At 54.4% G+C, this 27,354-nt stretch overlaps 2 protein-coding genes across 3 annotated transcripts; both read right to left on the bottom strand.

Annotated features, from left to right (window-relative positions):
- Positions 1–1,262: 1,262 nt before the first annotated feature.
- On the bottom strand, positions 1,263–15,287 carry FAM76A (family with sequence similarity 76 member A). 2 transcript variants are annotated; one of them, XM_054648418.2, is made up of 10 exons: positions 15,186–15,287; positions 14,075–14,139; positions 13,222–13,276; positions 12,513–12,665; positions 11,527–11,684; positions 11,042–11,128; positions 10,108–10,239; positions 4,864–4,999; positions 4,469–4,570; positions 1,263–3,140 (listed from the first exon to the last, which is right to left on the bottom strand). In XM_054648418.2, exons 1-10 carry the CDS (start codon positions 15,264–15,266, stop codon positions 3,054–3,056), a joined length of 1,056 nt encoding a protein of 351 aa, XP_054504393.1. In that variant the 5' UTR covers positions 15,267–15,287; the 3' UTR covers positions 1,263–3,053. The 2 variants fall into 2 exon arrangements, with proteins under 2 accessions (XP_054504393.1, XP_054504392.1); XM_054648417.2 differs by lacking the exon at positions 10,108–10,239.
- Positions 15,288–20,847: 5,560 nt separating this feature from the next.
- LOC129129939 (digestive cysteine proteinase 1-like) lies at positions 20,848–26,625 on the bottom strand. Its single transcript, XM_077189671.1, is given in 11 exon segments — positions 20,848–21,212; positions 21,515–21,704; positions 22,278–22,439; positions 22,523–22,614; positions 23,246–23,439; positions 23,531–23,723; positions 23,795–24,038; positions 24,741–24,913; positions 24,990–25,082; positions 25,321–25,380; positions 26,442–26,625. Coding segments are annotated over 11 exon segments (1,743 nt in total). The 5' UTR covers positions 26,596–26,625; the 3' UTR covers positions 20,848–21,024.
- Positions 26,626–27,354: the final 729 nt, after the last annotated feature.

Here is a 27,354-nt window from a genome sequence, read left to right on the forward strand (position 1 = left end):
CCATCAGAAGACACGAAGGGCTGTGCCAGGAGGACACTTGTCCCACAGACAAGTCCTGCATGTCGAGCAGGGCTAGGAGGGGCCAAGCACTTCTGGGTGTGCACAGAGCTCTAGGTTCTGTGGCAGCACAGGATCCCCCACCTGTTCCTCACCCCTGCTCAGCACTAGGTTACCTGCAGCACTTTCCCCAGGTGGCTTCTGCTGGCTCGGGCTGTCAGCAGCATCCCCCTCCTGCACAGCAGCCTGCTGCAGGGAGCAGCTCACACCCTCCCAGGCTGGGAGCCAGGAGCAGGCCATGCTGGCCAGTGCAAAACAGCTTCAGCACCCCATAGAATCATGGAATTGTTCTGTTCAGAAAGCTCTCTACGATCATAGAGTTTAACTATTACCCCAGGATGGCCAAGGCCACCACTAACCCATGTCCCCAAGTGCCACATCTGTATGGCTCTTAAATCTCTCCAGGAACATAAAAACAAGCAATGGTGGGTAATTATTTTGGGATTGACAGTGCTCTGGTTACCATCCTGCTGACTGGACAAGTCTGGTGCTCCAGGAAAGCTGAACAGCAAGGGAAGGTCAATTGCTCAAGGTGTGTTACCTTACAGGGAGGTTGGCTGGGGACAACTCCTGCTTTTTTCAGCAGCTGGTGGTTTTGGGCAGCCCAGATTCTGAGGAGGAAGGGAAGCAGCAGAAACCATACAGGGACACTGAGGGAACACCTGGGGCAGGTAAGACATGGAAGATTGTTTCAGTGTCTCCTTTCCTTACATGCTCTGCTCGAAGATCAGCATGCTCCATGTACGCCAGGAGACTGGATACGAATAAGGAAAACAGTCAAAGCTAAGACCCCTTTAGACTCTCAGACCTCTGGAGATTTCCTTGGAAAAAGATGAGAGGCAGCCAAATTTTCTTCATGGAACTCTCATGGGAAAAGGGAAAACCTCCATGCCAAAGGAGCAGGTCCCTCTGTCGGTGCCAATTGTATCCCCTTGCCAAGATCAGGAATACATCTTGTCAGATACAGCCGGATGGGTCCTGGGAAGCTGGATGTAACCAAGTAACCAGGATCCTAGCAACAGGCTTGAGGGGAGGATTTAAAGATAGAAAAAAAAGTAGGAGCAAAGCAAACAACGGGAAAATATTGTCTCATTCCCCAAACTCCCAACCCTAGAGCAGGAGATAAATCAGCTCCAGGCAGGGAGAGGTACTTTGGTTGTTTTGGTTTTTTCCCTTTTCAAAGCAAACAAAGTATCAGTCACAGATGAGGATTTTTTTAAACCACTTTTACAGGTGTCATTTGTACAAATCAAAGCATCCCTTGAAAATCTCATCATTACAAACATACAAAGAAACGATGTTGGTGCTACAAATCAGCTATGCAACGGCAGGAGCAATTTACCACGATTAAAAACCCTACTGAACAGTATTTACAGGGCCTTTCTCCCTCTTTTTTATTTCTTTATGTTGAGGGAAGGAAAAAAGCAAAGCCCACAGTTAAAAAAACTCCCACCAATGCACTTCATTTTCTAAAAGTATAAAACTGGGTGAGTTTTTGCCACACTCAGGCAAAGTGTAACAATTTCTGGTTTTGCTTGTTTTCACATCAAAAGTCTCTTATAAAAACCAAAAACAAACCCATGGCAGTGTGCGATGAAATGTGCTCCTTCCATGCCAGAAGCCAACATCATCCCAAAAAAGTGCCTTTGAGTAAAATCAACTTTAGTAACAAATAAGAAACAAAAGGATGAAAAAAGTAATCACAAGCTCTAGTTAAAAGCTTCATCAAAGCCCTGACAGAGCAGCCGCCCTGCAGCAAAAGCACGAGCTCTCTCACCTACCTCCAGCCCCTGCCGGGGGTCTCCAAGCCCTGAGATGTTTCTCCGCTCCCTGACTGGCGGCCGGGATGTCGAGGAGCTCCTGCCAGCCCGGAGTTGTGTGGTGCTCCCCCTCCAAGTGCTTTTTATCCACCACCATCACCCCAAAAGAGGTGCCTGCGGGGACCTAGCCCAGCTGGTCTGGCTGTAAGGGTCAGTGGCAACCGTGCTGTTTTGGAGCAGCACATCCCTGGTACAGGGAACTCTCATAGCCCTTTGATCCTGCTGGTTTGGAATCAGCAGTGAGAAAAATCCCTGGAGTGCCCCAAAAAACACCCCCTGGCTCGGGTTGCTGCCTGAGTAAGTGCTTTCCTGGAGCCAACCTGGCCCCTGCATCTGGAAGGGGCAGGGAAAGGGGGAAGAGAGGGAATATCCGAGCCTTGAGCTCTCTGTGTAAAGAAATGGAGTAAGAGACACTTGATCGCACCAAGCTGCAGAAATCATCAAAATCCCAGAGGTCACCACATAACCAGGGCACTGGGGGGGTGGGGGGAATTCTGGGTGGGTTGGGGGCTGTATCATTCCACTTTGGCTCCCAACCCAAAAGCTCTGATCAGGAAAACAAGGAAACACAAAACCAGGCAGTTTGGTTTGCCAAGTTGACAGAGAAAATAAGAAAAAAACCAAAACAAAACACAAAAATCTTCCAAGATAAATACATGGCCCCCATTGTGGAAGCATCTTCAAAAAGCTGGATCAACTGTTGTCAGCAGTGGCACAACCTTCAAGGAATACCTGCTGGGCTGGTGAATTCTCAGCTCTCTTTTGAAGAAGGAACAGTTCAAGGGAAAAAAAAAAATCCAGCTCCCATCACACGCAGCTCCCACTTTATCTGCAGAACAACTGGCCATGGCAATTCCCTCACAGCAGCAGGATGGGAACCAGCAAGGAGCCACTAATGCAGCAGGTTCCTGTTTGCTCATGGAAAGGGCTGGCAGTGGTAGCAACTGGTTAGGAAAAGATTTCTTCCAGAAAACAGTACTTTGGGGGGATTTAGGAAGGCTGGGACCTCTCCCCATGGACTGAAACTGGCCACACTCAAGCATGCTGTCAGAAGGTAACACGCACCAGGAATCCCAGGGAGTCCACAAGACAGAGGTTTGGGCTTCCAGCGATCCTGCAGGCCTCCCACACTCCTCAGCTACTGCTGGGGAAAGCTCCCAGGCTGGGGGCTTGGCTTTAAGGGGACGTTATTGCTCCTGACTTCTCAGGCTTTTTGCCTTTTGACAGGGCAGCTGCTTGCTTCAGGAGTTCTCTGTTCTTGGCCTAGAAATGGGGAAAATGGGTATTTAGTGGCATGGATCATCATTAGCTCTTGGGATCCCTGTGCAGAAACTGCTGACATCCTGCACACAGCTGGAAAGGGGCACAGATGTTGAGCTCCCCTCTAACCTCCTAGAGAGGGCTCTCCCATCCCAGCCCCACAGGAAAAGACAACTACAAAATGATAGAACCCACGAGACCGTTCAAAAATTAATCATATGAACAGTTCAAAGTACCTACAATACACTGAGAGGATCTGAACTTTGATTTTGCAGCCATTGAAAAAGATTTCCAGAGACTCAACCAATAGCAGCAGAAATAAAACATCTGGACACCAGAGAGTTCAGGGCAGTCCCAGCCTGAGCTGAGCACAGACGTGGAAAGGCCCAAGAGAGGGAAGTGGCTGGGACACACCTGCTCCTGGATCTGATGCTCCTCGACCTTCAGCAACAGCACACCCAGCCCTCTCCACACCACATCCCAGCATTCCACATGCCCTGTGAAGGGATTCTGGCAGGCACCAGCACTCTGACAGCAGCTGGAGGCCTCCAGCCTGCCTTCCACTGGGATCTTCCCCAGAGTGGGTGTGGATGGAGGAGGGGCTGTTTCCTCAGGGGCAACAGAAGCCTTTTGTCTCATCCCCTCCCAGCTCTCATTGCTGGGGCTTTAGATCTTTGTATACCCAAAGTAATTAAACGGTGCAAAGTTCATTTCTGTGTCTGATTTCTTCCCCTTTGACCCGATCCCTTCAGTGGCTCAAGCTATTCATGCTGATAGTCTGCTGTGTGTTTCCACAGCCATGACAAGAATCCTGCTCTCCCTGCTTCCATCAGCTCAGGGACTTCTTTATTTGGACTAGAGATACTGGGTGAAAAGAACTGCCAATTGTTCCTTTGTTCTCTCTGGTTACTGCTCACACAAATCACAGGGAGGCGATTTAGAGGCTCGGGAAGCTGACAAAGGTTCTGCAGACTGGAGAAACAGGTTCAAACCTGATTTTGGCAATAAGTAAAATGAGTCTGATGGCTCCTGTCTAGTCCATAAGGGACACAACATAGCACTTTAAAGACAGTAAGTGTGAGCCTGAGTAGAGAGCAGCAAGGTAGGTGTAAATGGTGGTTGGGATGCAATGCAGAGCTGAGGAGGGGCTTGCCTGGCAGCACAGAGGCTGTAGGACACGGTTGAGAAACATTAGCAGAGCTTTGTGGGCAGTAGCTCACAGGGTGTCCCGATCAGGAGTGTCCTCAGTCCCTCCTGGACACAGCTCAGGAATGTCCTCAGTCACTCCTGGATACAACACAGCTCAGCAGTTAAACCGACAATGCTGTCACCTGTAACTGCTCCATGACCTCCTTGTGTGTCTTCTCCATTTGGTTCATCTTTGCCCTCATCTGTGATTCCTGGTACTGCAGGTCAGCTTTCAGCTCCGTGATCTGTGCAGAAACCAGGAAGGAGCAAGTGAGCTGGAAGAGGCAACAACTGCCCTCACCACAGACCCCCCCTGCCATGGAAAGTGTCTCTACAGAAGCTCTGTGGGACTGGCTGAGGTCACAGACATGAGATCCCCTGGGTGGCTCCAGAGGGCCTCTTTGGCTTTGGAAAGGAGGCAGCCTGGAAACAGCGAGACATGTTAGCTCCAAGATAAAAAGCCAGGCTGTGTCAGAGTGTGATCTGACATGTGAGAACATGTCAGCCTGCTGGGGGGGAAGCAAGCCAAGGACTGTACCTTCTTCTCCTTCTCCAAAATCATCTGATCCTTTTGGTGAAGCATCTTTTTTAAAGTAGCCACTTCCTCCTTCAGCTGGGCAATGATGACAAAGTGGTCGGTGCCAGGGGAGTCCAGGGCGAGGTCCGGAGAAAAACTGCAGCAAAGAACAGGGAGAGGCCCTCAACAAAACCCTCCTCTTGACTAGGCAGGGAAACTCCCACGGATGCTCTCAAAGGAGACTGGGAATCATTTCATGATCATTCATGATCCTTTTTCAAACCAGAGAGCTGAAGACAGCAATCAGAGAGATAATTAAACTTTATGCATCCCTTTGGAAATCTTTTTTGCTCACAAGCAGTCCTTGGATGCACTGCAAAACTTCCCACTGAATGTAAGCAAACATTCTGGCAAGGAGGGGACATGAAAGAGAAAGAAATAACCTCCAAGTTCAACAAACAGAGCAAAAGGAAACAGCTAAATTTTTCTGAACAAGGAAAAGGCGTAAAAAACATACTGGACCTTGTAATATGATTCTGCCATGATAAAGCAATTTAGGGAGAAGCTTCATTATTCCAGAGTAGGAAAAACTCTCCAGGAAGACAGAGAAATAGCTGAGCACATCACCTGTACACTACCAGGTACTCTAAATCTAAGCAACCACCAGCAGAGCTATCTGTGCATGAGTCACTGCTGCACTGGTAAATCACAAACCTCCCTAGGAGACACCAGTGACCCAGGCAAGCACATGCAGTCCTGTGCTATGGGAATAGGCCAGACCATAAGATACAACAAGCTGCAGCCACAAGGCCCAGGGAGCCCACCTGATTTTTCCCTGCCTTCTGTTCCATCCCTAGAGCTGATTTTTATCTCCTCCTGCTAAGGGGGCAGCACACTCCCAGCCACTTGCACCTGAAACTGCTGTATAAAAATTGAACTGTAATAAGACAACAAAGCTTCACCTAGATTACTTCAAGTCTGGCTGTTATCAGATAAATAGAAATAAATCATCCAGGTCACCCAAAGCCTGACTTTTTTTAAAAAGCCTCCAGAGTAGGTTAACACTCAGCTTTAAAGCTGGGAGCTGCAGCAGAGTGGGAAAAGCATGGTCTCAACCCAAAATTCTGCCTCTCTCCAGGATGTTTCTACCTCTGAGCTTCCAGTCCCCAGCATGTACCCTAAGGCAGAGAGTACTTGCTGCTCACTTCACATGGGGTCTCCTCCAGCACCTGGAAATGATCCATTTTCTAATTAAAAGCACTACAGTCTGCTGTGACAGGACTCATTAGTAAGGATGTGGCAGGGGAAAAGGCTCGCTCCCCACTGTGCTGGGGATCTACAGAGGGAAACAAAGCAGAGGCAGCTTCCCAGATCTGAGAGTCAGAGGATGGCCCTGAGGCACTGGGAGAGAAAACCTGGCAGAGGAAAACTCAGAACTGAGGGTCTGCAAGAGACAGCCCAGAGCAGAGGAGCCCTGCATGGCTAAAACATGCTGACAGCAGAGTCCACACTAAGATGTGGCAGCTCTCTGGGGACACTGGATCCAGCTCTGGGCTAGGCAGAGAGGTTCATACCCACACACTAGCACAGAACAACTCCATTTTAAAGCTTTCCCAATAGTTTTCCCAAGTGGAGGCTGTGCAAGATGATGGTGTGTGCTCCAGCACCTTTCTGTGTGCAAGCACATTATTAACAGCAGCTTTAATTTCCCACTCACTGCAAATATGCTGGGGAGGAGAGAAATAAATTAAAAAAAACAAAAACAACAGTAACCAACAGCACAGAGAAAAGAAAGACTTCCTCACTAATTCCCTCTGGCTGAAAACAATCCCTAGACACACCATTCCTTTGCCCAGGCACGCTTCCCTCCTGCCATACCCTGGGGTGATAAAGAGTGCCAGGGGATGCCCACAATTCCCTGAGCAGCTCCAGCATGAAAAGTTCCCTGCCCGGCAACTGCTGCTCCCAGCAAAGCCAGGAAGGTGAGAGCCAGCCCTGCCACCCAGTGGGGAGAAGGAGGGGACAGAGGGCCACCAGCCTGCACAGAGCACCCATCCCTGGGGCTCCGAGGGTTCTGCACCCACCAGTAGGGAACAGCCAGCCTGAGACCTCCTCCTGGAGGGCTATAAAATACCAGACTGGTATTTTCCTGTCCAGCTGCTGCAAAATGCCCCTTCAAATGTGTTAAGGTGCTAAATAAAGAAGCAGATTTTTTTCCTCTTCCTTTGTATTTTTTTTAAAGACTGACAATATAGTAATGAAAGGTTCCTCTGTCTTAAACCCCACGAAGCAGCTGAGACTCCAAAATTTGAAGGAAAACTGCCAAACACAAGTCAGTCTTTAACAAACAGATCAAGAATTAAAACAACCAACCAAAAAAAACAAAAAAGCCATTTCCTCTACAAATAAACTCAAGATCCAGCCCCTTGGGATAGGTCAGGGGGACATGAGCTCTCCATGTCTGAACAGCCTAAAAGGCACACCACTAATTAAAGGCAAATGATGAGCTCCTGTTGTTTTCAGCAGAGACAGAAGACAAAAATGGAGCTGTTCCCAAGGCACCTGCCTCTCTCTATTGATTGGAATAGAAACCAAATCGACTGCTTTAAACTCCACACCTGTTAAATGGCAGAAATTAGGCAAGGCAAATGCCAAGATTAAAGATTTAGCTATTCAAGTCAGGCTGGCATGAAGAGGCAGAGACCAGGCACTAAACCAGCATCCACATTTCACCTTAGACAAAAACCACCTGCATAGCTGCCTCCAGCTCTGAGCCCCCAACATCAAAAGGATGTGAACTGCTGGAACAAGCCCAGAGGAGGCCATGGAGATGTTCCAAGAGCTGGAACCCTCCTGCTCTGAACCCAGGCTGGGAGAGCTGAAGGTGTTCAGCTTGGAGAAGAGAAAGCTCCGGGGAAACCTTAGAGCCCATTCCAGAGCCTAAAGGGGCTCCAGGAGAGCTGGAGAGGGACTGGTGACAAGAGCCTGAAGTGCCAGGACAAGGGGGAATGGCTTCCCACTCCCAGAAGGGAGGGAGAGATTCCTTGGGAAGGAATTCTTCCCTGTGAGGGTAGTGAAACCCTGGCAGGATTTACCCAGAGCAGCTGTAGCTGCCCCTGGATCCCTGCAAGGGTCCAGGGCAAGGTTGGAGAGGCCTTGGAGCAACCTGGGATAGTGGAAGATGTCCCTGCTCATGGAAAGGGGCAGATAGAGATGAGCTTTAAGGTCCCTTCCAACCCAAACCATTCTGGGATTCTATGAAAAAACATCCTCTGCTCAGTGCAGTACAGCCCAAGTCACAGAGCTTTAAACTATGCCAGGACTTTCCTATGCAAATAAGAATCTTTTACAAATGAACTTCACTGCTGAGCATCCTGAGGCACTGCTGCCCTCCCCCTGCCAGCAGTGCTGTCACTGCCTGGTGTTACAAGCACAATTTAGCACCTTGTCTGCAGTGACAGGAGAAGGGACTGCAGTGTGCTCATCTGCGGAGTCTGCAGCATGAAAACACTTTGCCAGCATTGGCACAGATGATGGGGACACCAAGAGTGCCCCAGTTAGGACCAGCAGAGCTGCAGGGGCTGGAGGTGAAGCTGGTGTGCTGGGCACTGGCAGCACAGAAGGATTAGTAAGGCCAGGTCTGCTGCAAGATGTGCTGCGAGTCACTGAGAGAGAAAACTACTCCCAGTGCAGCAGCAACAGAGCTGTTTGCTCCTCCCAGAACTCAGCCAGAACAAACCATTCAATACCCTTTAAATGACTGCTGGAAATCACCCTGTCCACATATCATAGCTATTGTGACCAACAACCACCCTGAAATATGTAAACAGAGGGAATCCAGTACGACACAGTAAAGGAATTTCTACCATATCCAAGAAGAAGCAGTAATTTCAGAGAAGCTGGACCCCAACTGAAGGTGTTGCCAAAGTCAACTGAGCTCAAGCATGCCCAAATTTTGCCCAGTTGAGGGCTACAGCAGAGGTTTGGCTGGAGCTGGGGTACAGGATGTTGGGGCTGATCTCAGCAGGGAGGAGGTGCTGGTTGAGTCAGTTTACTCCAGACTCTGCTGCTGCAAACTCCCTTATGCTGCAGCAGGCCTTAACTCCATGCTCAGGCGGTGCCCCAGACACCAGCATGACTCTGGGAGGGACAATAGTTGTATAAAGGGGAGGGATTTGGGGGCTCACTCATAAAAGAACACTCAGCCACTCCAAACCCACACTTAAGGAACCCCCATTATTACTCCTCTCAAGACATGCAGCCATTTGTCTATTTAAGGAAGCTGCAGCTTGCCTTTTCTGCTGCATGTCGCTGAAGCTCTTTAGTTGCTAAATTTACACTTGGTTTGTTACTGGAACTCATCAAAAAAAGCCTGTGGCAAGGCCTACAGCCTTAGCAGGAGCCAGACTGACAATATCTGACATGAGAGCAAAAGGAAGGCTGTTGATTCCTCCAATACATGCTCCTGCTTTCCAAACAGACAGCTGACCAACTCAGAGCACAGGTCATTTTGCTTTTTGGGTCTTTTTAAGCCAGCAGGGCTGTTACAATGAGTTGTGAGATCTCAGCCCAGGATTTAATGAGGAGATAAAAACAGCTGGTGCTGTGCTACAGCCCAGAGCAGCGGCCTCTCTGATGGGCTGCACCAGTTCTACCAGGGCCCTGTTTCCATTCTCTCCTCTGGCTCCACCAGCACTGAAGGCAATGGAATTCTAACCCTCCACACTCAGCCACGGCTCCTAAGTCACAATTAGTCCTTAAATTTTTCCAGCTTTTAACTGAAAATGCTGTTCAGATGATAAAAGGTACTTCACACTTCTCTGTGGGTGCCACTGCCCTATAAAATTATTAAAGGTCTATTTCACAGAATCATAGAATCCCAGAATGGTTTGGGTCAAAGGGACCTTAAAGCTCATCTCGTTCTGCCCCCTGCCACAGGCAGTGTCACCTTCCACTAGATGAGGCTGCCCTAAGCCCCATCCAATCTGGCCATGAACACTTCCAGGATGGACATTTCCCATGGGAGCATTTTACAGTGACAAGGTGTCAACGGTATCTACAGGAGAGATCTGTGATCTCAGAGACACTGAAGGCAGGTAGTGATTAATTAATTACCAGTGTCTTTAGCAAACCCTTTGGCACTAACTGTGCTCTGGTCCATGCTCCCAAATCCCTGCTGTTCAGAAAGAGATCTGTTGAGAGGGACAGTTCCCGTGTAGGAGGCAGTTCCCAGGGAGGGAGGGAGAAAACAATAGGTGATCTCACTTCAGGATGTCAATGCCTTGAGCAACAGGACAATGGTGGGCCCCGAGAGTCTGTTGGGAAGCAGCCCACTGCGCCAACGTGGACGGGGCCCTCTGGATAAGGGGGCAAAGCATCTCGGGAGAGGAAGGAACGCTGAGAATCAGAGAGGAAAGGCAGGAATGAAAATATGCATGCACAAGACCATAAAAATACAAATCCATCTCAATCTCCTGTTTCTGCTAGTGACTCCCATTCTGCTGCACAGGCGGCCGGCATCAACGTGATCCAGCATCAAGTGTGACAGCAGAACGGGGTCGATGCTTTCCCAGAACCAGAGAACCATGGAACGGTTTGGGCTGGAACGAATCTTAAAGAGCATCTTGTTCCATCCCCTTGCCATGGGAAGGGACACCTTCCACTAGACAGAGCTGCTCCATGACCCATCCAACCTGGCCTGGAACACCTCCAGGATGGGGAGTACACAACCTTTCAAGCAAAGCTGTTGGATTGCTTGTCTCTCCCCCAAAAGCAGGAGGGGACATGGGAAGTGGGTCTGGATCTTCTCCTGTCCTCTGAGGCTCTCCCTGCAGATCAGTCTGACAGACCTCAAAGCACAAAACCTGCAGGCCTCACCAGACCCTCTCTCCTGTGGCTGCAGGAGAGATGATAAAGTTGGTTTGCCTGCAGTTTTCCTGACTGTTGGGGAGCTCAGCCAACATCACCTCGATCCTACTCCATCCAAGCAGGTACAGGTGCTCAGTATTCTCTTCTTCAAATCTATGTCTAGATTCCAGGTAGCACTGCCCTGCCAGGTTCTAGGACAGCCCCTCGAGGTCTCAAAGCCCAAGGCCCCTGCTCTAGCATAAGAGCTTCCTGTTATTCACACACAACTCTGTCTTATATAAACTTAGCAAACAAACCACTCGCCCACAATTTCCCCATGTAACAGGCTCACCTGTCACCATTGGCAGATATGGCATCAAACTTGGCTTTCTTCTTTGGGATTTCATTCTGAATGGAAGACGTGGATAAGGTTTTCTGGCTAGAAAAAGGAGGAAATTGTATGTCAGAACCTGAATGACTTTCAGTCTAAGACAGAGAGGCAGATAAATATTCCCACCCACTTTGATCCTATTAAAACAGTATTTCCCAGTGCTAAAACGATAAAAAAATCATTCCTTGAAGAATAGCTGGAGACTAAAAATAAACAGAAAACAATGAGTCAGAGTAGCATGTAGGTGAAGAACTCCTGCTTAAAATCTGCATTTTAATAATTAAATTTTACAAATGCAACTTTGCTTTCACAGTGTACAAGTTCAGTAAGTTGGATCACTAAGAAGCACAAGGCTGTACCAGCACAGTGAGGTTTGCAAACAAGCAACGCGTGACTTAGCCAGACTGTCCTAGCTCAGACCATGCCCAAACCCCTCCTAAGGTTACCTGTTATAGTGGCTGCCGCTGCTGAGCCTACTGAACTGCTCCTTCTCCTGCAGGCTGCCTCGGGAAGAACTGCTCAGGTGTTTGCACTGCTCTTTGGTCTTCTGCAGGACTCGTTTATAGGACAGTGTGCACAACCAGCACAGCAGCTTGCCATCCACCTGGAACGGGAGACAGAAAGCAGCTTTGGTCTTTTTTCCTGCCCACAAAGCAAATACAGAAAAGACAAGAAGCACTTTCAAGCTTAGGGTTACAGCAGTCACTGGAGACCAAAACAGCAAGGGTGTCTGCTCCAGGAGGCTCAGCAGGGCACCGATTATGGCTGCAGCATTCCAAACAACAGATGTTTACAGTATGCCTCGAGAAGAACACCTCCTACACAGCACTCAGGCTGTACAGAAGCCATGAAGGGGTTTCCTGGTAGAGGTATGACACTTGTAGCTCCTCAGGCTATGGAACAAATGTCATTCTCCATCCCTCTCCCCAGATCGCACCTCACACTTCATTCAGAGGTCTCTGCTCCTCTGCCAGCTCTTGGGCCAAATTCAAGAGATCTTTCTTAGAAGATCTGGCAGAGCCACACAGGGGTTCAAAGATTAAACAGCTCTAAACCAGAGCAAAGCTCAACTCTAGAAAACACTTTATAACCAAGAGATATGGTTTGGGTTGAAAGCAACCTTAAACCTCACCCAGTCCCACCCCCTGCCATGGCAGGGACACCTTCCACTGTCCCAGACTGCTCCAATCCCTGTCCAGCCTGGCCTTGGGCACCGCCAGGGATCCAGGGGCAGCCACAGCTGCTCTGGGCACCTGTGCCAGGGCATCACCACCCTGACAGGGAGGAATTCCATCTAACCCTGCCATCTGGCAGTGGGAAGCCTTTCCCCATGTCCTGTCAGAAATGCTGCAGAAGATGTAAAGAAGATGGAGAGAGGGTCAGTGTGATCAGCCCTTTTACCTTTTCAGCCTTCTTTAACACAAATACTGACCTTCTTCCTGTCATCCTTCCGGTCGAAGGCGCACTGCTGCTTGCACTGCTCACACGAGTGAGGAGGGCCATACTTCTTCTCTGAGTTGGTGCAACGCTGGCACTTGTTTCCAATAAATGCTGCTATGATGTTGCAGTACTGGCAGGGTTTTGGCTTTAAAAAATAAGAACAACTGCTACAGCCTTCAAGCTACAATAGTGCACTGCTCCTTCCCATTCTCCCCATAATTTCAAACTTTTATTTCCTTATTCTACACAGAGTATAATGCTGATCCAGGAGACAAAATTCCATTTGGATCCCTGGCCTCCAGCTAAGTGTATTTAGCCATGGCACTCAGATAATTTATCAAGTGCTGTGAAATCTTTAGAAAAAACAACAAAATAGAACTAATCAAAATCTCTATTTCAGATTTCAGACAAGAAGGAAATAAAGATTTATCACTGCTTCCTGCAGCAATCTCAGTCTGTGTAAGCACAGTCTTGTTTCTACTGGGTATCAAACAGATAATTTCCTGGCCTCAAACGATGCAAAGCTCTTTTTTGTGCTAAAAGAATAGAAAAAGTAAAAGCTTTACATTTGAGTGACCCATATTATTGATCAGTCATGCTCTTACAGCTGAGCCAGTCCATAAACTGCTCTGATTTCAGCAGGATAAAGACAAGAGAGATGAAAGGAAGAGAGGCTGGGGAGGCTGAGCCCCCTCACTTACTGTGCCATAGAGCTTCACGTTCTGAGCACACTTCTTGCATATCGTGTTGGTTTTGCTGTGAAGGAGGACAGATCATTCTATCAACACATTCCAAGAGAAATGAAACCTCTGTGATTAGGGTGCCCGCCTCAGATCCCAGGATCCCTGCTTAGGCTCCCAGCCTCCCCTCAGCTCTGCCTCTGGTGATGAGGCTGGATTCAACCTCTCTAGCAACTCAGATACCAAAATGCTTTTCCCATCCCCATCTGGCTGAGGATAAATAGCCAAAAATTACAAAGGAGGTGTCTTTTAATTAAGGCATCTCCAGATGACACCCGGTTTTTGTCCATACAAGCACAGGATTTGATCACTGGCTAATTGGCAGCATGAGTGATTCAGCATCAGGGCAGGCTTCACTCTGGAGGTCATGGCAGGAGAGGGCAGAGGTATATTTGTTCAACAAACACGGGAAGGAACACCTCACACGACGGCCACACACAGCCCTGGGTTCACCAATCCTCCCTCTGACAGCTACACAACTTGTCAAAATGCAAAAAGACACGAGCCCAGCTAGAGGACACATAGCAGGAAATAAATGTTGGATGCCAGACATCAGGCAAGAGGAAAACTCATGGGAAAATGCATCTGAGCTCTGACTGAAAAAAAAACCCGAGCAAAAGGTGTGATCCAAGTGCACTGCAGACACTGCAACTTGCCCAGCAGATCTTTGGAGGTGGCCAAAGGTCTCCCAAGCTCTCCACAGCAACAATCTACAGGTTAAGGCTCAGTCACTGAAGGTGTGGAAGCATTACAGCTCCCGAGGTGTGATCGTTCTACCAGAAACCTGGAACTCCCCAGCTCAGAAGGCATTTACCTTTCCTGCTGGAATTCAGTCCTGCAGTAAGTGCATTTAACAATGGGATGAGCAATCCGGCACTCCTGCAACAACAGAGGTGTTTCATGAGGTGCAGTGCTGCTCCCCAAGCCCCAGATCTCCTGCTGCCCTCCACTCCCACCACATCCACACACTTGCAAGCATTCCCTCCCTGTACAGTCATGCTGAGAGAAGAGGAAGGGTACTGGGAATGCCATGTGTCACAGGTGAGCCAGGTGTGCCTCACACCCACAGAGGAGGGTCACGGGGCAGCCCGGCTCCCAGGGCAGGAACACAGCTCTGCCTCAGGTATTCGCCAGTTCCCTGTACATCTGACCATGCTCTCCTCTCATCCCAGCTTCCCCAGATTCCCCCACGTTCACCTGCCTTGTCCCAGCCTCAGTGATCCCAGGCTACTCCAGTTCCTGCTCCGTGTTCCCAATTTCACCAATTTCGATCTTGTTCTTCCCCACCCCGTCAGGCTGTCTCCAAAACCCACCTTACTCCCTTCAGGACACCATCAGACCTCCTAGAGTGGTCCCCACATCCTCCCAGGCCTTTGCTCAGGAAGAGCTCCCACCTCCCCTCTGTTCCCCACAACAACCCCATGACTTCCACTGCAGCACCTCCAAACTGCCTTCGGTGGCCCCAGGCCCCCCTGACAATCAGCTCCCCTAAAGAGCCCTTCAGCATATCCCCCTAACAGCCTCAGGGCTTTAGCCCCATGCTCCAGCCCCTCAAAACCTCCCGGCCCTCACACACACCTCCCACTGCTCCCCACGGACCCGAAACACACACCTCAAGGCCCCACTCTTCCTAAATACTCCCAGGATCTCCCCACAAACAGCCTCCCAGTTATCCTCAGCTCCTCTAAGAGCCTGCAGACCCCTTAAAAACACTCCCTTGCTTGCTCTCCCTCACAAACAAGCTCCAGGAGGCCCTTTACCCCTCAGACCCCCCACAGCCTCTCACAGACCACCCCCCTCAAATCTCCTCACAGATCACCCCCCACTTCCCTCAGAGCCCTCCTCAGACTCCTCTCGCATCAGCCTCCTCCCACATTAGCCCCCATAAGCCCCCTCGCAGCGCGCCCCCAGCCCCTCTCCTGGACCTTGCAGAGCTGCTGGCCCTGGCTGAGCGCCTCGAAGGGGAAGCGCTGGTGGCACTTGGTGCAGGCGTACAGCGCCGCCATCCCGCCGCCCCGCTGACAGGCGCGGCCCACCCGCCCTCCCGCCCGGCCCGAGCGGCACCGCCCCCGACCGTCGCCCATTGGCCGCGCGCCGCATCATTCACGCTTTAGCCGCTTCTCATTGGTGACTGTGCCGTCACTCACAGCCCCGGGGCGGGGCGCGGGGCACGCCGAGGAAGCGTTAACGTCACGGGGAGCGCCGTGACGCAGCCTCTCGGCCCCGCGTGACGCGACGCGCGGGGGAGGTCGCGCGAGATCGCGAGTGGAAAAGGGGGCGGGGACTGGGGCGGGGCCAGACAGGGCTGGGATGGACAGGGATGGACACGGACATGGCCAGAGAGCCTGGGCTGGACATGGACAGGGCCGGAGAGCCTGGGCTGGACAGGGCTGGGCATGGCTGGAGAGCCTGGAATAGACAGGGCTGGACAGGGTCGGAGAGCCTGGGATGGACATGGCCGGACTGGGCTGAAGTGGGCCAAGGCTGGGAAAAGAGGCTGAGCTGGGCTGGGCCAGGCCAGGCCAGGGTCGAGTGGGGCTGAGCTGAGCCTGGACAGTGCTGAGAGAAGGGCCTGAGCTGAGCTGGGTCGAGGAAAGAGCTGAGGACAGGGTGAAGGGCTGGTGGCAGGGCTAAAGCAGAACCAGGTGAAAGGGAGATCCACGGCTGCGGAGCAGTGTGGGAGCTGGCGCAGGCTGGGCTGGGGAGAGGAGCTGCTGCAGGGAGGGAGGGCTCTGTGGAGGTGGGTGAGGAGGGTCAGCACTGCAGGAAGGAAGGAAGGGAGCCCAGGAATGCAGGGAGGAGGAGGCATCTCCGCCTTGAGATGGAGGTGAAAGGAGCAGAGGCACCACTCCAGGGAGGGCTGAAGACACCAGCAGGGCAGGGGCAGTGGGAATGCCGTGGCTGGAGGCTGTGTCTGCAGGGAAAGGAAAACCACCATGTGAACGTGCTTCCTCTCTCGTGTGCCTCCAGCAGCTGCAGCTGCTCACCCACGGCACAGCCTGGCTGATTTCACAGCTGGACCTGCCCCTCGTGGGCAGCAGGGCAGAGCAAACTGCAGCGCCCTGTGCTCACACCGCAGACTGGGAGAGCTCCAGGTGGGAACAGGGAGGAGATTTGGCCCCATTTCCTTCTGGGAATGAGGCTGGACTCAAGCTGCTGCAGCAAGGACAGATCATACACTGCACATATGAAATAACTGTTCTTTTTTTAATCAAGTAGTTGTCATTTTGTACAACGTGACACAGAACAGGTGCTTTGAGAAACGGGGGAAATTAAGGCGTTTTGGTGTTAAAAGTTCATTCTAAATCCAAGATGGAATGAGCAAAAGGCAGCAACTGCTCACAGTTGTGTGATCTGCTCCATTTGCTGGATGTTCTTGTGCTCCTACACCCTTCCCTCTTTCTCACACCTTAAGGGATACCTTAAACCTTTGGGAAACTTCTGTCCTTACCTTTTTTCCTACACCAGATGACAGAGCATTCCCGGTCCTGGCTGGTGCAAGCGGTGAAGCTGAAATCTGAGCTGCTTAGGCTTTCCCAAGAAGGACTGGGGGAGTGTCTTGGGTTTTTAGCTTGGCTGCGTGGGTGTGCATAATGAACCGGAATTCTGCTGTGCTTGGCTACCTCGGGGACTCGTTTTAATCACCGGGCAAATGTGCTGTGTGTAGGAGAAATACTTAATTTCATGACAGGAGTTGCATTGTGCTGGATGCCGGGCTGTGATTGGGAAATGTCCGTCGGTGGGAAGCAGGAGGCAGAGCTGGGATGCAGGGAACGCTCCCTCCTCGCTGCTCGGGGCTGCTCCGGGGGCGGGCTCTGCGGGAGGAGGAGGAGGGCTGGGGATGCTCACATTTGGGGCTTTGACAGCGCACCTGGAGAGGGGCAGCGCAGCCTGCGCTCTGGTACGGTAAATCGTGGAGTCCTGAAATGGTTTGGGTTGGAAGGGACCTTAAAGAGCACCCAGTGCCACCCCTGCCATGGCAGGGACACCTCAAACTGTCCCAGGCTGCTCCCAGCCCTGTCCAACCTGGCCTGAGACGCTTGCAGGGGTAAGGCAGCCACAGCTGCTCTGGGCACCCCTTGCAAGGGCCTCTCCACCTTCACAGCAAAGAAATTTTTCCTAAAATAAAATCTAACCCTCCCCTTTTTTAGTTTGAATCCATTCCCCCTTAACCTGTCAATTAAAACCTAAAGATCGGGGAGGGGGGTATGGAGTGGTGAATAGCTGGGGCTGAAGGAGAAGGAATGGTTTGAGAATGTGAACAACAAACCTGCCAGAGCAGCCACGGGTGCCAAGGGAGAAGCATTTGGCTGAGGGAGAGAGTTTGTAAAGCTGCTACTGAAGGAAGTGTGAGAAGAAACGCTTGGAAAGCCTCTGCCTCGGTGATTTTCCAGCAGAGCCACACTGGCAGCAAAGCAGTTCCAAGCCCTCAGAGTTTAGAAGGCTGCTCAGATCTATCAGATGCACTCTTTCACTGTGGCATGGCTTGGGCTGGAAGGAATTGGAAAGATTATCTCTCTAATGCCCTGCCATGGGCAGGGACATCTATTTGTGCCCCAAAAACCTCTGGTTACTGTGTGAGACAGCAAAAGTCTCCCCTGGATCATGGTCTTTGCCATCCCAAGATGCCAGGGTTTCATGTAAAGCACATCCTTCCCCTTTATGGAGCACCTGGGGAGACAGAGACCCCCAGGAGCCCTTCCCCTGGCGCAGGAGGACTCTGTGAGCTCTCCATCAGCCCCTCTGGAGCATTTGGGAGCCACGAGGCTGCCAAAGCAAGTTTGGTTCAGCTGCTGTTCCTTGACACCGTCTGTGGCTCTCTGTAAATCACTAACAGATAATAATTTCATACTCTGGCTCTGCGGATCCCCCGCCTGCTGAATAATTACCTTGTTTTGTGCGAGCCATGAGAGGTTTTCACAGATAATTCATCCAGCAGGGAAAGGCAGCCAGATTTTGGGCTGGAGCACATTTTCTGGCCACCTGGCATTGCTGCACAGAGGTCTGCAGCTGCCTCCGGAGGGAAATGCTGTATCCAGGACAGCCGAGGGCAGGGCGAGAAACCAAACCCAGATGAAATCCCAGCCGCCCTTCCTCGGAGAATAATTCAGCTTGGCAAACTCAGCCCACCCCGAGTTTCTGGATGTGTGGACAGATTGATCCCGCAGATCTGGATGCTCTCGCTCACAGAGGAGCTGTTTCACTGGAAACAGAGCTCCTCCCAGAGCTGCTTGTGGTGGTGACCTCCATGTTGCCTCACTCCCCGTGTCCTGCCTGGCCTCGGGTGGGTGGTTGGAGCCCAGCACAGAGCTAAGATCACCCCCAGGCTGCCATCCCCGTCCCAGGGCTGGGTTGATGCAGGGCACGAGGAGGAAGGATCATCCCTGTGTCAGTTTATCTCAGCACTCCCAAACCACCCCACAGACTAAGGAGGAGATGAGGTTCTCAAGGTGGGTCCCAAATCCTCTCAGCTCCCACTCTGAACAGTTCTCACTCCATTAAACACCAACCTCAGCTGATATCTCCCCACCAATTTATCAAATTTGGGGAGTTTCCTGCAAGGTGCCTCTCCCAAAGGAAACCTTAAATGCAGAGCTTTGCTTCCAATAAATAGCAGGATTCAGAGCGCCTGTGCTTTGCTGTGCTCTGCAAAACTTGAAGCCACTCTGAGGTTTGGGTGTCCAGGGAAGTCTGGAGGTCACAGCTCAGCTGGGCTGGGAGCCAGAACCTACATCTGGCTCTGCAAACAGCAAACTTTCCTCCAGGTCTGTCCTTTCTTATTTTTTTCCTTTTTCAAATACAATAAACAGATAGTTTTTTAAGTTCCCAGCCATCTGAACTACCCACACTCAGGACTGTGATATGCCTAATGCCATGAATGCAGAATTTCAGTAAATGCTTCCTGGGGATACAAAACTTGCAGCTCTGTGTTCAGCAGCAAATTCAGGACATCACCTATCCAAAGGGAGCCTGAAAGTCACGGTTCCCTGAAAGTCAAAGCATGTTTTATTGACTGCAGTCAAGAGAATCAAAGATCTGGAGACCTGGACTCCCACGGCATAAACCACATTATTCCTGTGCAGTGATCATTCCTCTCCCAGACGTGAATTCCAGCCAGCCTCCCTGCTGGGAATGATTAAAGACCCCTTCAACAATCAGCAAATTGTCAAATAAGCAGGTGAACAAGTGAAAGAAAACAAGGGAATATGGTGACCTGCCACCAGTGATGAGAGCAGCTGTGTCACCTGGAGGGAAGCGCAGCTCCCTGGGTGCTGCCTGTGGTTTGCTGTACAAAACTGGGGTGTAGCCGTGGGGGATGTCCCTTCTCAACTATCAAAACCCCATTTGGGGGAAGGTAGAGCCTGTGCAGCTGCAGCTACAGGTCAGGGATGGCATTTCCCTTCTTCAAGGTTCCCTTCCCAGCTGCCTGCTGCTACCTGGGCTCTTGAATCGGGGAGCAGAGCCTGGCAGTGCCCGCAGCTCTCACTGGGAGCCCTGGGCTGCCCACTGCAGCTGCCAGCCCAGCTCCATGCCCAGGGTGGGCATCACCAAATGGCACCAGAACCCCCACAGTGTCAGAACTGTGCTGACCTGTGGCCTGCACACCCCAAGAACAGCACCAGACCCTTGGCTCGGGATGAGGCTTCTCCATGGCTGTGAGGTCTTGGGGTGGAGCAAGAAAAGAGATGGAAGGAGTGTGACAGCTCTGGGGTGCGACCAGCTCAGGAGCACCCCAGTGTTGCCATCATATTTCAAAAGCTCTCATACCCTCTCGGTGATCTCTCATGGGCACCTCCTTGCAGCACTGACTCCTTGTTCTTCACAGCACAGCCAACAAACTCCAACTCTTCACAGCCAAAAACACCAGCTCTCTAGACCAGCTAACCCACTCCTTTATAGCACTCTTCCTTACTAGTCACAGCTGTGGCCTATCAAGGGCAGGCCTGTTCCTAGTCTTTGGTAATAGTACAGCTGCAACTTCCCAGGGGCAAGATTACCTTCTGCACCATCTTTATTTTCTTACATTCTATCCCCCCACACCCCAAAACCCCCTGTGCACCCCACAAAAAAGGGTGGGAGACTACCAGGGTCAGGGCAGGGAGAACTTCCCAGCCTGTTTTAGTATTCCTGTGCTCTGATCCTGCTCTCCAGGATGGCTGGAGCCCAGAATAAGAGCCCAGCTGAGCCACAGCCAGGGCGCAAAGGGAGCAGCCCCAGGAGTGAAGGGGCCTGGCTGGTGGCACTGACAAACAGCCCAGTGACAAAGATCCCACCTGCAGCCACAGCAGGCGCTCAGGCAGTGGGGCACAGGGTGGAGGCCTTCCCCCACGCCAGGAATTCCTCATCTCAGCAGAAATCCCTGGGGTTGTTTGTGCTCCACCTCAGAGCTGGAAGAGCCGCTCCCCTTGCCCCGGGTGTCTGGGACTGGCTCTGAGAGCCAGCTGGCTCTGCCAGGTGGGATTGTCCCCTCCCCAGGAGGCCCTTGGTGTCCCACAGGACCAAGAAAACCAGGCTGGGGACAGGGATCTGTGTCCCTGGGGCACAGCTGTGAGCAGCAATTGAATCCCTCCTGTAGAAGCCATCCAGTATTTTTCCAGTGTCTTTATTGGCAAGCCCAGTGCTGAGTCCCCATCCTGCCCCGTGTGCAGCACTGAATGGGGCTGTCCCACTGTGTCCCAGCTTCCTGTGGTTCCACTGAGGGGCCTGGTCCAGGGCTGAGCGCTGAGGATGCCACCAGGGCTCTCCCTGCAGAGCCGGGGTGGCTCAGGCCAGGATGGGGTAGGTGGCCTCAGTGGCCACCCCACAGTTGTTGTCCTTCATGGCCATGAGGATGTAGCCGTCGTTGCCCCAGTACGTGGACCAGGAGTTCTTGATGAGCCAGTAGGTCTCTCCCTGCAGGACCCCGTAGCCCACGGCCAGCACGGCATGGTCCAGAGATCCTGGAGTGTTGTCTGCAGGGAAGGACACAGGAGGGGTCACTGAAGAGCCCCCCTGCCTGGGGAGCATCCTTGTCCTCCCTTTCCAGAGACCATTCCTTTCTGGAGACCATCCCAGCCTGGAGAAGATCCCTGCCCACTAATCCCTGTCCAGAGGACATCCCAGTCTGGACAGCATCAGGGCTACCCTCAGTGCTGCAGAGGACTTCAGGGCTCATCCCCTCCACCCCTCCCTTGACCAAAAAGCTGGTCCCAGGTGCTCTGGCATCTCCCTGGGCACCCAGGCCCTGCCATGCCCCGCGTGCTGCCTGTCTCACCGCACTTGGGCTCGTAGTAGATGCCGTTGGAGTAGAAGGAGAAGCTCTTGTGTGAGGCGTCGATGCTGACGGCCACGGGGCCGTGCTTGTAGATGGCAGCTTTGACTGCTGTGATGTTGCCCGAGGTGACATTGACGTAACCCGTGATCTTGGCCAGCATCTCAGACTGGTTGTAGTGGCACAGGCCGTTCTGCACACCCAGGGGACACACAGTGTCACCAGGACCCCCGGGATCCCTCACTGGGACCCTGCTCCCCCGGCTCGACCCTGCGGATGCAGGCAGTGATCTGGAATTTGGGCTGTGAGAGCATCCTGGCTCTGACCCCGCCGTCCTCCCAAGCCCAGGGTGCTGGGGGTGTTTTCCCAGTTGCTCAAGGACACAAAGTGGGGAGCTGGCTCTGCACCCAACCCCTGCAGGGCTGTTGCCTGCATCTTGCTGCCACACCCCCATCCCCAGGCAGCTTTGCTCCATCCCTGGGTACCCCGGGGCATGGAGTGACTCATGGCACCACGCACAGGTGGAGGAGCCTTGTCCCTGTTTTGCAAGAAGAGAAACTGAGGAACACGGTGGCAAAACAGCCTGGATGAGCCCTGGGGCTTGGCTTTGACAGTACTGTGAACCACAGAAGCCTGGTCCTTGGGGACGAGGTGACATCCTCATCTCAAGAGCCTGTTAGTGCCTCTGACACATCTGGGTGTGTCCCACCGTGGCATTAAAGCCCCAAGATGCTGGGATGGCCACCAGGGACAAGGGCCTCCTCACCTGGCCCTTGTAGGTACCATAGGACTCGGTGCTGGCAATGCCCCCGTGCTTTTTGATCCACTCGTAGGCTCGCCACTCCTCACCCCCGTCGCAGGCGAAGTTCCCAAAGCCCCAGGAGCAGTCAATGAGGACTTGCTGGGACAGGGGGGTCAGCACGCCGGTCTGCAGGGGGGACACAGCCCAAGGATGGGGACAGGGTCCCTGCAGGCTCCCATCCACACCAAGGGGCTCAGCCCTGCTCCCACCTTAAGGAAGAGGGCACCTTCCATGGCTCCCGTTGTGGCAAAGCTCCAGCACGACCCACAGACAGCCTGATCCTTCACAGGCGTGACAGCACCTGGGGACAACAGAGCAGGGCAGGGCAGGAGAAACTGGGTTGGCACCGAGGGGTGGAGGCAGGTGGAAGGGAAACCGAGGCAGGAGTTGAGGCCCAGAGGCAGCACAGCCAGATCTCAGTGCTAACTGAGAAGGGGGGAAATGCACTAGCAAACCTGGGACCCCCACCCTTGGCTAGGGGCAAGCTCTGGGGGTGTCACTCCCAGCTGAAGGGGACATGGGTGAAGCCAGATGTTGCTTCAGATGTCACATCTGTCCCTGGGGCACCAGAGTGAATTCAGGACCAAGTGCTGATCCAGCTACCTTTAGTCATAGAAACACAGAATGGTTTCGGTTGGAAGGGACCTCAAACACCATCTGGTTCCACCCCCTGCCATGGGCAGGGACACCTTCCACTGTCCCAGGTTGCTCCAAGCCCCGTCCATCCTGGCCTTGGACAGCCCTGGGTGCTCTGTACAGCCTGTTCCAGTGCCTCACCACCCTCACAGATGTGCACCCCAAGGGACAGCACAGTCCCACAGGCTCTCAGTGTAGTGATGGGGAGCAGGGGGGCTCTGTGGGACTGAGCGCAGGTCTGGGTGAGGAGCGCTCGCTCCCGAAGCGCCCCGGTGTCCCCCTGACCGCACACGTACCGTACATGCGCCAGTCCAGGCTCTCGGGCAGGATGATGCCGGCGTAGAGCTCGGTGGGGAAGGGCAGCCCGTGGTTGGGGGTCCCGCTGCGGCGGCGGCCCCGCAGCGCTGCCAGCTCCTGTGGCGTGCGGTCGGCCAGGTGGTTCAGGGACAGCGTGTAGGAGAGCGCGGCGCGGTTCCGCGAGTGCACAAACCTGCACACGGCGGGGACAGCGCCAGCTGGCCCTGCCGCCGCCCCCTCGCAGTGACAGCACCCCTAGAGGGTCCTCATGCCCCCAGCTGTACCTCATGTTGTGCACGAAGATGCTCTGCCGGTGCTCCAGCTCCCGCGCGGAGCCGTAGCGCCGCCCCAGCTGCCGGCGGTACTCGTGGAAAACGCGGTGAGCCCAGGGCTGGTGCTGGCCCACCAGGTCCTCCATGGGGTTTGCCAGCACGCGGTGCTCCGCCACCGTCCCCGGCAGCACCCCACACTTGGTCTCTGGGGACCGAGGAGAGGGCCCTGTCAGCCCGAGCCGCACAGACGGGACGGGGGGCCCCTCCCTGGCTCACCGTTGACGGGGAGGTCGAAGACGGAGGGCGGGTAGCTGTTGTCGAAGTCAGTGTAGGCGATTTCATACTTGTCGTAGTGGGAGCCCAGCAGGCTGTTGTACCCCCGCATCTCATAGTGCACGGGGGCCACCCCGCAGCTGGAGTTGGTCACTCACAGGGTGTAGACGTTCTTCTTCTGCGCCCAGCGGGTGACGTTCTGCCACACGGCACAGTACCGGCCCTCGTAGTACTCCTCCCGCAGGAACTGGGGGGACACGGCCTCAGGGAGGGGACCCCAGCCTCCCCCAGGCCACCTGCTGCCCAGCCAGCCCCTTTGCACAGCCCAGTGCTCTCTGGCTGGATCCAGTGGCTCCATGGCCATTGGCACACAGCCATGCATGGGATGGAAACTGGGGCAAGGATATGGGGTGCAACACAGGGCAGACCCCCCTGTCTGGCTCAGCGGTGCCCTGGGGACACTCCACTGTGCGCAGCAATCTGTGCACCCATAGCAGGGAGTCTGGCTGCACCATTTCTCCAAAAACCTGAAGAGATTTCAGGGTTTTCCTGCGTGTTTCCAAGCTCTCGCCATGCAGGCATGTGTCCAGCTCAGGGACAAGCTGCTGTCCCCACTGCTCACGTGCTGTGCCCAGCCCTGACACAGGCTGGGGCCGGCAGGAGCTGAGCTGCCGTGCAGAGGCTTGCCCAAACCATGCTGAAATGCCAGCGTTTGTGTGGGATGTGACACGTCCCAACACGGCTGCTGGAGTTGGGAAAGGAGCCAGGAGTCCGGCCCCGAGCCGGGTGGGGAAGTGACCCTCCCTGCACCCTGGGCTGTGGGGACGGGTCCTGGCTGGCCCCAGCGCCCTGCAGCCCTCGGACAGAGAGGAGAGTCTCCCAGCACCTCCTCCCACAGCCTGGAGATGCTTTGGGAGGCAGGGCAGGTCTGGGCTCTGAGGATTCCCACCTTAAAGCCCCTCATGCTGGGGAAGACGCTCTGAGCCGTGACCACGTCCTCCTTGGAGCCAGGCAGCTGGAAGCACTTCCTGGTGTTCACCTCCTTCTCAGTTGTCTCTGGCGTGATCTTGTACCGCATCCCATAGGGCTTCACCGCTGCCAGCTGGTAGGTTATCACCTGCCCTGTGCCAGGGAAGGGGAAACTGAGGCACAGAGTCCTGCTGGTGCAGGGTGGGCACAGCTGGGTGCCACCTCTTACCTCCGTAGTACTGGATCCGGCTCTTGTTCCCCGTCAGGTTGTACCAGGCTTCAAAGGGCTCCTCGATCTCGGCGTAGGGCAGCTTAATGACCCCTGCACAGGAGCCCCCGGCACAGGACACAGCTCAGCCCAAAGCCTCAGCACCCCAACATCCCTCCCTGAGCCCCCCAGCGTCTGCAGACCCACAGTTGACCAAGACAGCGCCCCAGGGGTGATGGGGCAGGAAGGGCACCCGGCTGGGGGAGCCTGCCCCAGTTTGGCACTGGGACAGCCTGGTCTGACCCATGCTGAGCATCCTCTGTCCCCCACACAGGGCTGGGGGTCCCCTTACCTCGGACATGGTAGATGGAGCCGAACTGAGGGGGTGGGCGGGAGAGCCCATAGTCCTGTCCTGGAAGGCAGAGAGGGCAGGGTGAGGGGGCTGTGATGGGGATGGGAGGCTGCCAAGACAGTGCCCCCCTTCCCTGCAGCCTGGGGCTTCCCTCCTTGGCCAAAAGAGCTTCCTGAGCTCATCCAAAGGCACATCCAAGGGACGCTGAGGCACGGACACCCTCCAGGGTCAGCACCCTGCCACAACCTGCTGTGACACTGCAGCAAGCCCTGCACTGCTGCACCCCCAGGGAACCCCAGCTCCTGGGTGACTCTTGGGGTGGTGCCCCAGTGTCACCCCCAGCACTGGTGGCCCTGGCCTGGAATATTTCCACGGTGGGACCAGCCAAGCTGCCCCCCCCCCCACAGGGCATGTTTGAGGGGTGCCAGGGACATAACCGGTCCTGCCTGGCATCTTCCAGTGACCTCCCCAGCCTCCCCCCGGGCTCCCAGCTTGTGCAACCCCACGCCAACACAACTGCTGGGAACGAGCCCTTCCCTCCCTCAGCATCTTGCTCCCTCCTCGCCGGGAGCGAGGCAGCACCTGCCCGGACCCAGACAGCGCCTGCCCCGCCCGGCAGGGCCGGGAGCAGCCCTGCCCCCGACCCTGGGGAGGCGGGGATGGACAGACCCCCGGCTGCAGCCCAGGCTGTGCCATGGTGCCCATCACACCCCATCCCGGGGCGCCCACAGGCAGCAACGGCTGCAGCCACCTCCCAGCCCTGCTCGCTTTTTCAGCACCCAGAAAGGGGGGGTCCCACGGGGACACGGCTGCCCTGCCACCCCTGTCCCCTCACACCTGGCTGTCCTGCCTGCTTGGGTTAAACCCCTTGGGTTAAAGCCTCAATTTAGTTTTATTTTTACGCCCCCAGCCCCTCCAAGCCCTCAAGGCACCTGCCCTCTTTGCCGCCCATCTCAGCTGTGTCTTGGAGGAACTGCAAATGTTGGGGCCCAACGAGCAGTAAAACCACTTCCCCAGACTCCAACCTCCCCTGCAGGGCAGCGGGAGCAGATCTGGTGGGCGCCCCCGCCGCCCTCCCCTGCCCGGGGTGTCCCCAGCGCCGGACTGGGGCTCACACTCACCCCGGACGGCGATGCAGAGAGCAGAGACCGCGAGCCAGCGGAGCGCTCCCATCCCGGCCCCGGCTCCCTCGGCAGAGACCGCGAGCCAGCGGAGCGCTCCCATCCCGGCCCCGGCTCCCTCGGCAGAGACCGCGAGCCAGCGGAGCGCTCCCATCCCGGAGCTCCCCGGCACCGGCCCGGCGGCTTTAAGCGAAACCCGGCGGAGCCAATGCGGCGGCCGGGCCCTCCCCGGGGAGGGCAGGAACCGGCACCGGGTGGTGCCTGGCGGGGGACGGGCACCCCGGGCTCGGCGTGTCCCGGCAGGGCCCCGCGGACGGGGATGGAGCAACGCGGGCCCCGCGGGGCGCGGGAGGTGCGGGATGAGCCCCAGAACGCCCCAAGCCGCATTCGGGTGGGTGCAGGGATGGATCTGTGGGGCACCCCCAAGCCGGGGTCAGCCCCGCTTCCTTCCCTCTCAGGATGAGTCAGGAGGTCACAAGTTGAGGGCTAACTGCAGGGCGAGGAGCAGGAGGAGGAGGAGGAGGAGGAAGGCTCTGGAGAGATGGGAAGGATCCCACTCCAGCCCAGCTGTGTGGGAGGACAGCGTGGCAGAGCCGGGACAGAGCCGGTTCCAGGGGGCTCAGGCAGGGCTGGGGAGGCTCTGACAGGGCGCAGGGGAATCACACAGGGTGCGGGGGGCTCAGGAGGGGTGCAGGGGGATCATACAGGGTGTGAGGGGCTCAGACAGGGCTGGGAGGCTCTGACAGGATGCAGGGGAATCACACAGGGTGCGGGGGGCTCAGACGGGGTGCAGGGGCACTCAGGGGTCTGCATGGTTTACCCCAATCCCAGAGCTCACTGAAGTTTGTGGCTTGGTATGACCGATGCCAAATCTTGGGGTCATCCCACCAGCAACTTTATCAGGACAAGGGGT

Source organism: Agelaius phoeniceus, chromosome 22, assembly GCF_051311805.1.
Source record: "Agelaius phoeniceus isolate bAgePho1 chromosome 22, bAgePho1.hap1, whole genome shotgun sequence".
NCBI lineage: Eukaryota > Metazoa > Chordata > Aves > Passeriformes > Icteridae > Agelaius > Agelaius phoeniceus.